The following is a 16155-nucleotide window of genomic DNA, read 5'->3' on the forward strand; positions in this document are numbered from 1 at the left end:
GGAGAGAACGCAATGTATGTACGAAGCACATGCACGCAGGAGAGTACGCAATGTATGTACCAAGCACATGCACGCAGGAGAGAACGCAAAGTATGTACTAAGCACATACACGCAGGAGAGTACGCAATGTTAGCACCAAGCACATGCATGCATGAGAGTACACAATGTATGTGCCAAGCACATGCACGCAGGAGAGTACGCAATGTATGTACCAAACACATGCATGCAGGAGAGTACGCAATGTATGTACCAAACATATGCACGCAGGAGAGTACGCAATGTATGTATTAAGCACATGCACACAGGAAAGTACGCAATGTATGTACTACGCACAGGCACGCAGGAGTATACGCAATGTATGTACCAAACACATGCACGCAAGAGAGTACGCAATGTATGTACCAAGCACATGCACACAGGAGAGTACGCAATGTATATGTACCAATCACCTGCACGCAGGAGAGTACGCAATGTGTGTATCAACCACATGGAAGTAGGAGTATACGCAATGTATGTACCAAGCATGCATGCAGGAGAGTACGCAATGTATGTACCAAGAACATACAGGCAGGAATATACGCAATGTATGTACCAAACACATGCACGTATGAGAGTACGCAATGTATGTACCAAACACATGCACGCAGGACTATACACAATGTATGTACCAAACACATGCACGCAGGAGAGTACGCAATGTATGTACCAAGCACATGCACGCAGGAGAGTACGCAATGTATTACAAACACATGCACGCATTAGAGTACGCAATGTATGTTCCAAGCACATGCACGCAGGAGAGTACGCAATGTATGTACCAAGCACATGCACGCAGGAGAGCACGCGATGTATGTGCCAAGCACATGCACACAGGAGAGTACGCAATGTATATGTACCAATCACATGCACGCAGGAGAGTACGCAATGTATGTACAAATCACATGCACGCCTGAGAGTACGCATTGTATGTACCAAGAACATACAGGCAGGAGTATACGCAATGTATGTACCAAACACATGCACGCAGGAGAGTACGCAATGTTAGCACCAAGCACATGCACACAAGAGAGTACACAATGTATGTTCCAAGCACATGCACGCAGGAGAGTACGCAATGTATGTACCAAGCACATGCACGCAGGAGAGTACACAATGTATGTTCCAAGCACATGCACACAGGAGTGTACACAATGTATTTTCCAAGCACATGCACGCAGGAGAGTACGCAATGTATTACAACCACATGCACGCAGGAGAGAACGCAATGTATGTACTAAGCACATGCACGCAGGAGAGTACACAATGTGTGTATCAAGCACATGCATGCAGGAGAGTACACAATGTGTGTATCAAGCACATGCACGCAGGAGGATCATGCGAAAGATTCGAGTGTTGATATGTGTGCCGAACAATACTGGAGGGTGATCGTTACATATCCGACAAACCCGTCCAACCAGTTTAAAGATAGATGACTATAGCTATGTCATTCAGTGACGTGAGTCACAGAGTTGTCAAATGTGTAATGTGTGAGATATGAAACTAAAGTATAGCGCTTTTATCGGAATCTGCATGTATGTTTACATGTGGTTTTCGTCCGTTGAAGGTATGTCTTTGAAATAATTCATACATATGTAGCTATTCCTTAATAATTGTTGATACGACATTATATCACGAGCCGAAGATCTCACACCTAAGACAACTCTATATTTAGTACACATTATCCACTTCTCTCACTCAGGCAATATGAGCAACTGAGTTATTGGATATTGCACTTCACAGTCGGAAATATCCCATAAATATATTTTGGCGTCCTGTAAAGAATGATATCAGTCATATTAGTTAGCATTAGGATGACAAACCATGCACGTAAAATGCGACTGTGCTTGTTAGGCGACTAACGGGATCGTCCCCATGGTCCCTAGTATGGTGGCCTAGCTTTGGTTGCTGGCGATCTACAGCCCGTTTTTATACTGTGTCGTCTGATTTAATTTGATCGTTTTATTGCTCTAAAATTAGTTTTTAAAATTATAATCTGTGATATATTGCTAATTGTTGTACTGTCCTTCGGCGACAGGTTTATATATATAATACAAATGTTTACCTTGTTCAAGTCACGATATGGCTGAAATAGTGCCGATGTGACTTTAAATATTAACTCACTCACTCACTCACTAACGGGATCGGGTGGTCAGGCTCGCTGAATTGGCTGATGCATGTCATCGTATCCCAATTGCGTGGATCGATGTTCATGTCAATCACTGGATTGTCTGGTACAATCTCGATTATTTACATGTTGCTGGAGTATTGCTGAGTGGGGCGTTGAATAACAAATAAACTAACTAACGTTACATATTTACCTAACTTTATCTAATATCTCTCTTTATGTAATGCCCACCCCGTGCTGTCTACAGCACACACAAAACAGACCTTGCCTCGATTTAACAGTTACACTGATACGTTTGTATGTGGAAAAGATAATGCTCGCTGTAGTTACGCCCTAGGTATCAGACGTATACTCTATGTCAAATATTCCATAAACATTTTTACATGTACATAGCACTAAAAAGACCACAATGACATCCTGTGTGGGAGAACTGGCAGCATGGGCCTGTTCTATCGTCACTAATAATGTCTATGAAAGCTTCGGCCTGTTCTTCTGTCACTAATAATGTCTATGAAAGCTTGGGCCTGTTCTACCGTCACTAATAATGTCTATGAAAGCTTGGGCCTGTTCTACCGTGTCTATGAAAGCTTCGGCCTGTTCTACTGTCACTAATAATGTCTATGAAAGCTTGGGCCTGTTCTAATGTCACTAATAATGTCTATGAAAGCATGGGCCTGGCGTAACACTTGTCTGTTTGACGAACAATTGTCCACATGTCTTTTTAAGAAGCATTACATTTTATTTATTTTATTGATACGTGGGAATTAATATATTGTGGTAATTAACACTGGTGTTGATATATTGCGAATATGTTTTAGGGGGATGTTTTCATGTGGTTGAACAACTTATATTCTGACTGGCTGGTGTCTACTTGCAAGTATTTATATTCTGTTTCAGCCGTTTGCTTTCAAGACCGAGACAGAGGTACACGCCATGTAAAGTACTACATAGTTGTTATTTGTACATTGCAAGCTTGCATATTTGAGATACACATTTATTTTACAATATGATACATGTACGATGATAATTAGCTTGCAGATGGATTAATCTTTTGGCTCGTGCTTGTGAATCTGCTCCTAAAGACATTTTGATAAAAGTGAGGGAGTGATTATGGTTTTACGTCGCTTTTAGCAATATTCCAGCAATATCACGGCTTGGGGATACCAGAAATGGACTTCACACATTGTACCCATGTCGGGAATCGAACCCGGGTCTTCGGCGTAAAGAGCGAACACTTTCACCGCTAGGCTACCCGACCTCCCCCATTTAGATAATAGCACTGACCATGAGTCATAAAATACATCTTGTTTCATAATGTTTTAGTCATCCCCATGTGTGAGAGCAAAACAATAACAGGGAGCACCCTCTACATCGAGGCCAACACCACCGTCCAGGGTAATGAGTTGTGTTCCTGTACCGCCACTAGCTCTAGGACTGGAGAGGTGGAGATATATGCTATAGTGGGCACTACCTTCAGTGACTGTTCAGTACGAGTGGACGTGTATCAACGCATGTCAAACAAGGATTCAAACATCTACAGCATACACTGTCTGCAGGATGCATCGTATAGCAGGAGTATGGCAGCAAACACGGAAGTCATGTATAACCTGACTGGTCCCGGAACCATCTACTCCTGTGTCATGATGCGCACTTTTGCCACGGGTATTTATCACGTTTGTCTCTGTATATGCTATCAACATACTAATACATATTGTTAAACTTATTATTAGTATATATAAACTTATTATGGTTATAAGCAACGAAAGGATTTCACAAAAATAAGAAACATCAAAGGAAATATTTAAAAATAAAATAAAATGTGACTATTTACCTGTACAATGTAGTTACAATGCTATTGACTCAAGCATAGATGTTGCCCGCTAGGAAGCATGTGCAGGCATTGTCCTCTCTCAAGGTTCATGTATGTGCATTATAGATCAAAAGATGAGCTTTGTTATGTGTTTGCATTGGTAGTTTTAGTTACCTTTGATCGTTATTTTTATGTTTTCGTAAGGGTCAACGATAACGATAACGTGTTCACCAAAGATCCAAGTCGCCACAACCATTGCGCCATCAACTACGCCTGCACCTACGACTCAAGCCGCTACAAGACCAGCTCCAACCACACAGGCACCGACAACACAGGCACCTAGTACACAAGCACCAACCACACAAGCACCGACAACACAGGCGACAACCACACAGGCACCGACCGGACCTACCCCGACATCCTCAACCCCTGTCGCAGAATCAACGCAATCACTGTATGACAAGTTCCCAGGTACGTTAGATATATTGCTACTCAAGATGACAATTGTCCAGATATGTTAGGTATGGTCTTACTCAAGAAGACAAGTTCCCATGTTCGTTAGATATATTGCTACTCAAGATGACAATTGCCGAGGTATGTTAGATATGATGTTACTCGAGAAGACAAGTTCCCAGATTCGTTAGATATCTTGCTACTCAAGATGATAATTGTCCAGGTATGTTAGGTTTGATGTTACTCGAGAAGACAAGTTCCCAGGTTCGTTAGATATATTGCTACTCAAGGTGACAATTGCCCAGGTATGTTAGGTATGATGTTACTCGAGAAGACAAGTTCCCAGGTAACAGTCTCTGCTGATAAATGTTTGTCAATAAGCACGACATATACCAGTATGTTTGGTGTACGATATCTGCAACTTGGATTCCTCACTTTTAATTGCTTTTGTCTACTTTGTTTTAAACAAGGTCCGGAATACTGTTGGTAAATGATATCTAAAGTACATAATATATAGTTTGACCAGAAATGAATGAGAATGAGAACATTGTAAATTAAAGATTTATTGAGTCATGCAATACACGCAAGCCCCTACTACACCAGCACCTACCATGAAGGCACCAACTAAACAAGCACCAATCACACAGGGACCAAACTACACAGGCACCAACCACACAGGCCCCGACAACACAGGGATCAAACCACACAGGCACAAACCACACAGGCACCGATAACACAGGGATCATACCACACAGGCACCAACCACACAGGCACCGACAACACAGGGATCAAACCACACAGGCACCAACCACACAGGCATCGACAACACAGGGATCAAACCACACAGGCACCAACCACACAGGCCCCGACAACACAGGGATCAAACCACACAGGCACCAACCACACAGACACCGATAACACAGGGATCATACCACACAGGCACCAACCACACAGGCCCCGACAACACAGGGATCAAACCACACAGGCACAAACCACACAGGCACCGATAACACAGGGATCATACCACACAGGCACCAACCACACAGGCACCGATAACACAGGGATCATACCACACAGGCACCAACCACACAGGCACCGACAACACAGGTATCATACCACACAGGCACCAACCACACAGGCACCGACAACACAGGGATCAAACCACACAGGCACAAACCACTCAGGCACAAACCACACAGGCACCAACCACACAGACACCGACAACACAGGAACCAACAACACAGGCACCGACAACACAGGGACCAAACAGGCCCCCGGACCAACCACACAGACACCTATAATAACAGCACAAATTAAACAGGCACCAACAGAGTCACCAGTACCAAGCACAAAGGCACCAACTGCACAGGCGCCAATCTCGGGGGGAGCAACACCGTCAAGAGGACCAGCCACGCGGGACACAAAACAACAGCATCATTCACACCAGATCAATCATCAATAGTATCCCACACGCCACAAAAGTCAGTAGGTGGATTTGTGTAGCTTCCTCCATGTTACCCATAAAGTAAACTATGAAAGTAAAAATAAATTACACCCACACCATACCCAGATGCTGTATATATATATATATATATATATATATATATATATATATATATATATTAGAGGCGAAAACATGAATCGGTTGGACAGTCATGGTGACTTTGGGTGTCCTCGTCTGCCTGGGGTCCGTTCCACAAAGCCATCTAAGCGATACGACTGACGTAAGTCTTTAAAAGTATGGGAGTTACGATCGTCTTAGCGCTAGAACGCTTTGTGTAACGTGGCCCAGGATCATTTCTCATAACATCAGTCGCTGGATTCTCTAGTCCGATTAATTTGAGATATATAGCAGTCATACAGCTAATTGTAACTAAGAGCGACGTTAAACAAGAAGGCACACGCACACGCACACGCACACGCTCACGCCGAGAGACACGTCGGTCTCAAAGCTTCAAGGTCATCTATAAATGGAGCACATAGAAAAAATAGTCTGATTACTCTCACTTTTTCATAACATAATGTTTGGTACACGAATTTCGTGATAATGTGTTTTTTTCACGACAGTTGGCTGGGTAATTGGAGTCATTGGCCTCTTCATTATTATACTCGTCTTGTCCATTGTGATGTGGTTCAAAAGGTTAGTCATTATATTGAATGATATGGTGAAAAATAAAGTACTTAACTGTTTTTATTAGGATTTCCTGTGCTTGCTTACGTTTTCCAATTGCATGCAGTTGCTTCATAGACACCTATGTTTGGCGGCACGTGGTCCTGTGCACAGAGCACGTGTCTCAACTCAGGTGATGCTAAGCAACGTTGGTCCTTGTAGGGCTGACCCTGTTCGGCAGCTTGGCTCTATGTCTTCGTTCCTGCCCAACACTGAAGCACATGTAACACACGTGATGTCTCCTCGGGCACGGGCCTTCGAAACACACGCGTGTGCACCCAGCAGTGAATGGAAACCCTCTAGGATGAGATGTCAATGTTAACCTTAAACCTCCCCAAAGGCAGCGTGTTTTGTATCCTGCCCAGGAAGTTGAGAATGAAATTCGAGTACACACTGATTAAATGATGGGGGTAATAATGCAATTATAGTGCAATATTCAGGATGGAAAAAGTCCCATACAAATGGTATATTGATAGCATTACAACAATTAGAACGTAGCAAATATAACGCTATTATTTGACACACAATTAACGTGACCTCTTTTAGTTTCATATTGAGGGAGCACGGGTGGCCCAGTCGCCTAAGGCACCGCGATTCGCTGTGCAGAGTTGCGTCCCTTGGGCACGCCAGAAATCTATAATTGTTGGTTCGAATATCGGTTCGCCCCGATTTTGTTGGCGCCATACCCGTCCTCGTGGGTTCACCAAAGTGGTAAACGTCTGAGACCTTCATCACTTCGGGCTTTTCTCACACATTAAACTGACACGCCGTGATATAACTGGAATAATGTTAAACCCCATTCACAGAACCCACTAGTTTCAAATTGACATGTGAGATATTCAATCTTTTTCAGACATACCCTTTGCAGAAAGAATGTCAAACAAGAATCAGAACAGTCCCAGGTTTATTCAACATTTCAAGTACCATCGGATCAAAATGAATATCAGTCGTTGGATATTTTCCAGTCGGCGTCAGACAGAGTGTATTACAATGTACCTGAAACGTTGGCCATCTGAACTAATTCTGTGATGCCTGGTTTATCACCTCGTACTCTGAAGATGATGACCAGTGCAGTCATCTTTTGTAAATGAGACTGGTGCAATCTGCAATAATGTATATAAGTGTACATTGTGAGTCTACGTTGCTTGGAATGAATACCATTTGTGTTTCTGACATAAATGTTTCTGTAACATATGAAGGGGGCACGGGTGGCCCAGTAGTCTAAGGCGCCGAGATTCGCTGTGCAGAATTGCGTCCATTGGGCACGTCAGAAACCTATGATTGTGGGTTCGAATACCCGTTCACCCCGGTTATGTTTCTAGGTTTGTCAGCACCTTTCACTGCAAACACGAAAACGTCGTTTTTTTCCGTATATGGTCATTGGACGGGAAAACGACGTTATTTGGACGTTTTCAAACCATCGTTTTTCCGTCCAAATAACGTCGTTATTTGACATCGGAATTTACTGGGAGAGAACGATGCCGTTAAGCTCCTCCCTTTCTTGATTGACATTGTCAATCAAGCAACAGCGTCTACCGGTATTTCTACTTCTCAGATTTCATTGGTCAGTCCTCGTGTGTTAGATTACAGGCCCGCGTTTGACGCTGCACTCGAAGCGCTCAGCGGAAGTACTGAAATCAATCGTTCTGCGCATGCGGATTACTTTACGCCTTGACCAAATTTTCCGTTCTGTGCATGCGCGATTTCGCGTATTGTTTCCTAGATTTAATGTCACCACTATTTGACAATGATTCATAAACACAGTCACGCGAAGGTTCGGAATCGTAACAAATAACGCCATTTAAATTGAAGAGGATCCCCAGTGATATGGGAGATTCCAAGATGAAACTATTCAATGGCTATCTAGGCTGCCACCCAAACCGATCTTAACGGGACCCGATAGCTTATTGTATGTTACATAGTCATATGGAAGTGGACAAGAACTATACATTGTATTCCGGCCGATTGTTCTTGCATTTACTTATAAGTCAGGAAAATGGACTTAAAAGGGGAGTTGTTGAATGTAATTATTTTAATTATTAAATGTTGCCTATACACTAATCTGGACGAACTTCTCATTGTTCTGTTTATGTCATCCTATATACTATTAGTATGTTACCGTTCTAAAGTCAACCTCTCACATAACATTATATTGTTCATAGTATCAAAGTTTAATCAACAATATCAACAGCAGCGATTTAAACCACTGAAACACCCAAACACAAGGCTGTTATCAAGCGCTAGTGCAGACGTGATGCATCGTAAAAACTGTATCGTGATGTCTTCAGAAATACAATTATACTACGAGATAGTACGGCTAACGCTGACTCACCGGTGGAACGAAGACAATATCGCTAATACAGATATAACGTATTTGAATGTTAATACTAAAGACAAACAATCATTATTTTTGCAGTGACGATATAACACTTATACACGTTTATTGGTAACTTTCATCAGTTTTGCTCTTCATTTTAATAACTTTGTTTTCACATATATATGTAGCAATACCCGACAAGCATGTCATACATAATTATGGGGCAGTTTTCAATCTTGTACTGACTTACTCTGGTGTTAATGAGCGAAGTTTATTGGCTTGTGTTTAAAACCCCTGTTCTTCTGGTAATCCTATTATTACTTAGTTTATTTCTATCTAATGACACCCTGTTCTCTGGATCATGGCTCCGTGACAATCCATAACAATTAAGATGAACATTCAGTTCAAGTAAATGAATGAGTTTGTTTTGACGCTACAGTCAGTCAAAAAACCAATGCTGTGAAGTTTGATAACACACTTCTACCAGGCCGAACATCGTGGATCCTCATTTTCTGCTTAAAGAGAATCATAGTTCATATGCTAATCCATCTGCGAATACCCTCCCACTCAAGATGACCTTACTTGTTGCTAAATCTATCATCTATCCCCACAATCTCACCCCAACGCCCCACCCCCCGCCCCCATCCCACACACGCACGCACGCACGCACGCAAACACGCACACACACACACGCACGCACACGCACGCACGCACACACACACACACACACACACACACACACACACACACACACACACACACACACACACACACAAAGAACGGACATAAATAACCTGGACAGGAAATACTGCTGATAGCCTCTAGTCACCTCAGCCGCGCCACCGCAGAATGTTCGTCCAACTCTGCAGGGGGCATTCCCAGTGGCTTCAAACGCGCTGAAATGTTTTCGCCTTGCATCCAAGATGGTGGACAAGTGAAATCGTATGAAATTTGGCTATTTTAGGTCCTATCTTTTTTTTGATTACCCAATATAGTCAATTCATAGTTACACGGTTGTGAAGAAGCTTACATCTTTATAAGACTTATTCATCTCATTCCAAAAAAGCTAGTCGCGCTCACATAAAGTTGTAGTTATTATGTCACTGTTTTATTTCTTTAAAAATATATTACATGTTCAACAAAAACAATTAAGATGAACATTCAATTTCCGATATAAGTAAATGAATAAGTGTGTTTTACGCCACAATCAGTCAAAGACCAACGTTGTCCGGTCTGATGACACACAATCTACCAGGTAGCACATTGTGTACACCCTATCCCCATTGAAGTCTCCACTGTGGGTATTCCTGGGGACGAAAAGGTCCCATGTACCTAGGAATTTCATCAATACATTCATGCGCGGCATTCTCTGCCTAAAGAAGATCATATAGTTAACATGCTAATCCAAGTCGGACTACCAGCCCGCTCAAGATGAATGTTTTATGTAACATCCAACAGGCCCACATTTACGCACGCAGGCACGCACGCACGCGCACACACATATTTGGATTTACCAATCCCTGAATTGAGAAGACATGCGTTTCGAAGCTCCTCCAAGTCATCATCAATATCCGTATATGTCTGTGATATCATTACCCATCCAAAGCCGAATATACATTTATTGTGCTTTCTTGACAACAAATGTTATAATTGGGATAACACCTTCTGAGTAAAGTACAGATTCTCGTACTTTCTTGGGTTGAGTCCCGTCCGGGATTTGAACCCACACTGTGAGTGAGGCACCCAATCGCCAAAACACAAAGTTGGCGATTTAACCCAGCCACCGAACCAAAAATGTTAGTCCAGATGACGTATACTTTGTGTACTCCTCTGACAAGAGAAAAATAGCACGGCTTCTATGGCCGAAAGCTTTGAACCAACAATGCCTTTAAGAAAGTGGTCAACAGTAACACACATTAGATTTGGATACCACTTTCTCAGTAAACTACATATTTTTAGGGTGGAGATAATAGACGTTGATGGTTGATTATCAATGGACAAATTAAAGCCAAAACTTAACTTATGAATGATTGGTAATGGGAAATGGACAATAGGCAAACGGGAGGCGGGTAAATCAGCGCCAGTTATCTGTTGGCTTCCCTTGTTGCGTTTCCTTCTTTGCTATCTTTTTACTTTTGTTGTTCTTACAGGTACAAATATATGTTCTCTGCCTCATAGCATTTAATAATATTCACCTGATGAAGGAGAAAGTATATATTCCGAAACGCAGTGTTCCTCCGTTGACATCCATAAATATTTTTCCTTGTGTGTATCAGTTCTTAATGCCCTTCAAAGACTCAATCTAGCTTTTTTAAATGTTGTGATATTTGCGTAGAATATAATATGGTCATGCCTATATACATTTGGGTCTTTGTCTACATAAGCATTTAGACATACAAATTAGAGCTAAGGACATTGCTAATTCTGCAGGAATGAAGTACACGTCATAGCAAGCTGTGATCTTTATTCATACTTTAGATATTCGTAATGGAGATCTGTAACTGAAGTTTACCGTAATCTTCCGCAACTCTCACCTCCTGACCAGTTGAACGTCTTAGTGCATTCAGATGCCATTGTAAAACTCCAGGCTGCCCCTCTTTCTGTGATGTTTTGACGGATGAAATCTATTGCATTATAATAATCTTTGTTTGCTGATATATAATATGTACATGTTGTAAAATATTTACGATATTGTAAACGTGTAATTCGATGCATATGCAATGCAATGTTAACATAAGTGCGGATGCACGAAGGCGGTTATAGTCATAGTTATACTGCGATGGATGTTGGAGAATGGTGGGAGGATGGATTATGTATGAAAGCATGCGCATGGATCCATGATGGCTGACGTGAACATAATGGTGGGGAAAGAAGAATGTGATGTGTGTGTGTGTGTGTGTGTGTGTGTGTGTGTGTGCGTGCGTGCATGCGTGCATGCGTTGTGATACGAGGGTTGGCGAACATGTTGTCAGATGATTGTGTGAGTAAGTTAAGTGGTTGAGGATGCGGCAGGTATGAGTATTGAGTATGAGTATTGTACAATTCTTCTTCTACCTCACACACTCACACTCTCTCTCTCTCTCTCACACACACACACACACACACACACACACACACACACACACACACACACACACACACACACACACACGCATTAATTGTTTTATTAAATGTTTCTTCGAGAGTCAGTAAGAAACTAAAAATAACTGCCTTTGTTCTGTAAATCTCACCAAGTTTCAGCTTTCGCCTCTTTCTTTGTGGACTGAGGTTTCACATTTGTAAAATGAGCTCTCTTATCTGTCTGTACCATCAACTTAACTGCCCTCACCCCCTGCAGTTTTCCCGTCCCATATTGCCAAGCAGGTGACCCACAAGGAGGAATACCGCCCTCCCTCAATCCAGTGATACTGTGCCTAGCACAATATGTTGGGGATACGTAGCCTTGCTGTGGGCAAACATTTTGTAACAATTTGGCAAACTTTGATATGTAAACAGAAAATATAATTCAGTTTTATTTCAACAAAAAACGGAAAAAAATCGGATCCTACTTATTTTGTGGATATCATAACAATAAATCAAGCCAATAGATCGTTTGAGCTGGCATGAATATACAAAAAATAATTAGCAAGTCGATAGTCATAATTCCCTCTGTTGGTCCCACGTGAAATGTTCTTCATGAATAGAATAGATGGCTGATAGACGTTCGACCGAATAATATCATTTGCTAACTTCAACTGTTTATCTAATTTCCATGAATGTATGTTACATAGTTCATATGTTCATGGGCTTCTTCACTGAATGTATAGTGTGGAGGACTACTTCACTTGAGGATAAGTAACATAAATAATGATGATAATTATGATAGTATTGCCATTATTATTCCTTCAGATTATTAAAAAAAAAGTTATTATGTTTTCATAGAGAGAAAGAGGTATGGCGATTATTTTTAGCATCGGAACTGTTAACATAATTCTTAAAGATATTATGTTTTGTTTGTTTGTTGTTTAATGCTGCACTCAGCAACGTAGGGATATTAAAACATTACATTTAGGTTCTGTTGTATTTTTATATTTGTATCATTTTGCAAATGTGACAGAGACCTGATAAGGGATATGATAATGGATAATCGCTATTCTTAAAGTAAGAATATGTTAGATTTATCAACCAGAAATATTGCACACAAGAGGATAATCATATTTCATGACACTATTCAACGTCGAAGTCAACGATATTTGTGTATGTTATTACTACATGACACGGATACGTCATGATAAAGCAATTAGAAATTGGCATTTGATGATATAAGATACCTACGCGATAAATCGCAAAGAACAAAGAAGGAAGCGATATTTATTTCACGATATATAAAACATTGTTCTATCATGACGTCATTTATTGAGATTCGAACATGCACTCGCAACTTGAAAACGTCGTAAATTTGACCTTATTTTTGAGAGGTATGTGTCTAGTGAGTTGTTCCCAATAAATGTTGCTGGAGAATCCGAAAGTGAGAGTGATATGACAATCGGTATTGGGAGAAAAGGTACAGATGATTGACGAGAAAATTGTGAGAATATGCGGGACCAAACTCAAATCCTAAAATGGATTTATCTAGCATGGCCGCTGTCGGATTCTATTCAAGGAATCATCATTATTTAAGTACGGGTAAATATTGTAAAGCGTGTATTTTTTCCTAATATAACACCCTCAAAGAGGCTGTACGTAATGTTGATATCTCATATAGAAATAAACGAGTCTCGGTCGTTGTTTATCGTACAATAAACAACTCCCACTCGTCGTTTGTTTCTTAATTACATGACCATATACACTAACATTATATCTTTTCATGTTTATCGGTCAACAAAAGCGACATAAGCATTTCCATTATCATGAGAAACCCTTGCCAAAAGTAGCGCCAACTGCACCATTTCGACAACATCAGGAGCATGTTTCATGATTCATCATAATAAATGATGACATTGGATGCTCGCAAAAACGCGAGCTCATTCCGATCCACTAGTGGCACCCGCCACAAACACATTCAAAGGCAAGCCAATTGTTCACCCGAAAAACCAGAGAATTGCATCTGACATCATTTTTGTCATTGATACGTCAAACCTGGAAATGCCGTCTACACGTCCAACACAAACCTCAAGCCAGGACCCAAATCCTTCAAACCCGGCCAAAGTTCTGTTACTTACATACATTTCCCCCTAACCTTAAATAATCTATACTAGTTCTGAAGTAAATCGTATTTACCCGTATGAATCGTCTTATGTTATTTATTGCCGATAAACAGAATGTGCACACTTTCTGAAAGTACTGCGTGATAAGTCACGCAGCAAACCTATACTCTCGATATACATGCTGCTCTTACTTAAAAAAGAATATTGTGTTAACAAGATACGTATATTAAAGTACCATGCTTTCCTGATGTGCTCTCATTCTAATTTGAAATAATGGCATAAATAGTTACCACTCATCTTTCAATATTTTTCAAGGTTGGGTTAATCACGAACATATTTGAATATGTACAACATCTATACTTACTTATCTTTATACTTAAAGGCATCAGGTTTGTCTGTCATAAGACCCCGAAACAAATATGTCCAACACAGCCCTACTATTGTTTAAACAACTGTTTTTTTTCTGTAAAATATGTTCATTTCAGAAATTAGATGTTATTCTAGCATTAGGTCTGTGGTACGTTTACTGCATCAGCATTACATTAAAACGATATTACATTATATAAATCCATACAGAGGAAATGCTCAACATTTATCTTTTAAGGAAGAGTGCAGGACGACTTGCTTTATACATATAAATGTGGACATATATGTATGGACATTTGGATGATACAGATATACCTCCTTAAAGATAGTGTTCGTAGATGACTGTAGAAAATGGAATAATTATGTGAGTAATCGGGTTAATACCACGTTCAGCAATATTTAGCCATATTGCGATATTGGTTTCCAACATACAAGACGGACCAGGAAATTATGCCTTGAATTTGGACCTGGCTTTCTGGTGTGATGTAACACCCCAGAATCTCCGGTAGAAAAAGGGCTCAAAGCACGAATTAAGATCACGAGATGATACTGATGTAGGCATCTGGACATATATTTGCGTAGTATTACTACCTTAATTCATCAGTATATATGTATTTTGCATAAAAGGATATTATAGGATCGACGCTGACATGCGCATATAACCTATTCACCAGTGCTGTAATATTTCATTTCTTCTGACACATATCGACACGAGAAACTATATTTAAATTTAAAAGGAGCCCAAGTGGGATGGAAATTTCAGTCTGAACCTGTTGAACAAGGCTTGTTTCATTTTGGGCTATAGCATTGCCGCAAGGCCTGGGCGGAAGGGAACACCTGTTTGCACCCATCAGATACCAATCTCAACTTCTCTCTCCAAACGAAAACAAAATACGAGAAATGTCGAAAGTGTATCCTTCTAATTTTCTATTTAGGTACATGTTTTAACTTTAAAGTAATTATATGTATCTCATGTATTATTGGTATCTGTGATGCTGGTACCGTTTTGTTGCCATTGTGTAGCTTTTGTGGAGTTATTATGAATATCAAATACATGTCTTGAAATATGGACTTGAGAAAGAACTTAACATTGAATCATTTGCATCTAAATTAATGCATATACCATTTAGTTGGCGTGTATGGACATATTATCCATCTACTTATACACACTTATTATGGACATAGACAGAATTTCATTGTACCTTATTATTTAAAAAAATACCCGTGAAGATCCGGGATAGAATAGGCATTCAACAACCCATGCTTGTACGAAGGCGACTTGGCTCGCTGACTTGGTTGATGCATGTCATCGTATCCCAAATGCGTAGATCGGTGCTCTTGATGATAATAACTAAATTGTTTGGTCCAGACTGGATTATTTACGAACCACCGTCATATAGCTGGTATATTGCTCAGTGCGGCGTTAAACAACAAACAATCAAACAAAATTTATATAATTATTAAACACCTTCCAACAATGAGAAATTTAACTTATATTTTCTAAATATTCTGTTATATTTATAACATAATTTGATGCATAATTTAATTATTGTGTTGCTTTCTTCCCTGTCATTCAATGTGCATGTTCAGACCCCTAAACTTTTAATATTTCATTTTTCATAAATGGCTACCTACTCACAAGAAAAGATTAAAATAATTTGTTTTACTATCATATTTCTGTTTATCTAA

At 40.4% G+C, this 16155-nt stretch overlaps 1 protein-coding gene across 1 annotated transcript; it reads left to right on the forward strand.

The window, feature by feature from the left end:
* Positions 1–1515: 1515 nt before the first annotated feature.
* LOC139475781 (uncharacterized) lies at positions 1516–7613 on the forward strand. Its single transcript, XM_071258987.1, is given in 6 exon segments — positions 1516–1603; positions 3062–3088; positions 3488–3826; positions 4179–4445; positions 6495–6567; positions 7451–7613. Coding segments are annotated over 6 exon segments (957 nt in total).
* The last annotated feature ends 8542 nt before the right edge of the window (positions 7614–16155 follow it).

The sequence above is a fragment of the Haliotis cracherodii genome, unplaced genomic scaffold, assembly GCF_022045235.1.
Source record: "Haliotis cracherodii isolate W230 unplaced genomic scaffold, xgHalCrac1.p SCAF_3, whole genome shotgun sequence".
NCBI lineage: Eukaryota > Metazoa > Mollusca > Gastropoda > Lepetellida > Haliotidae > Haliotis > Haliotis cracherodii.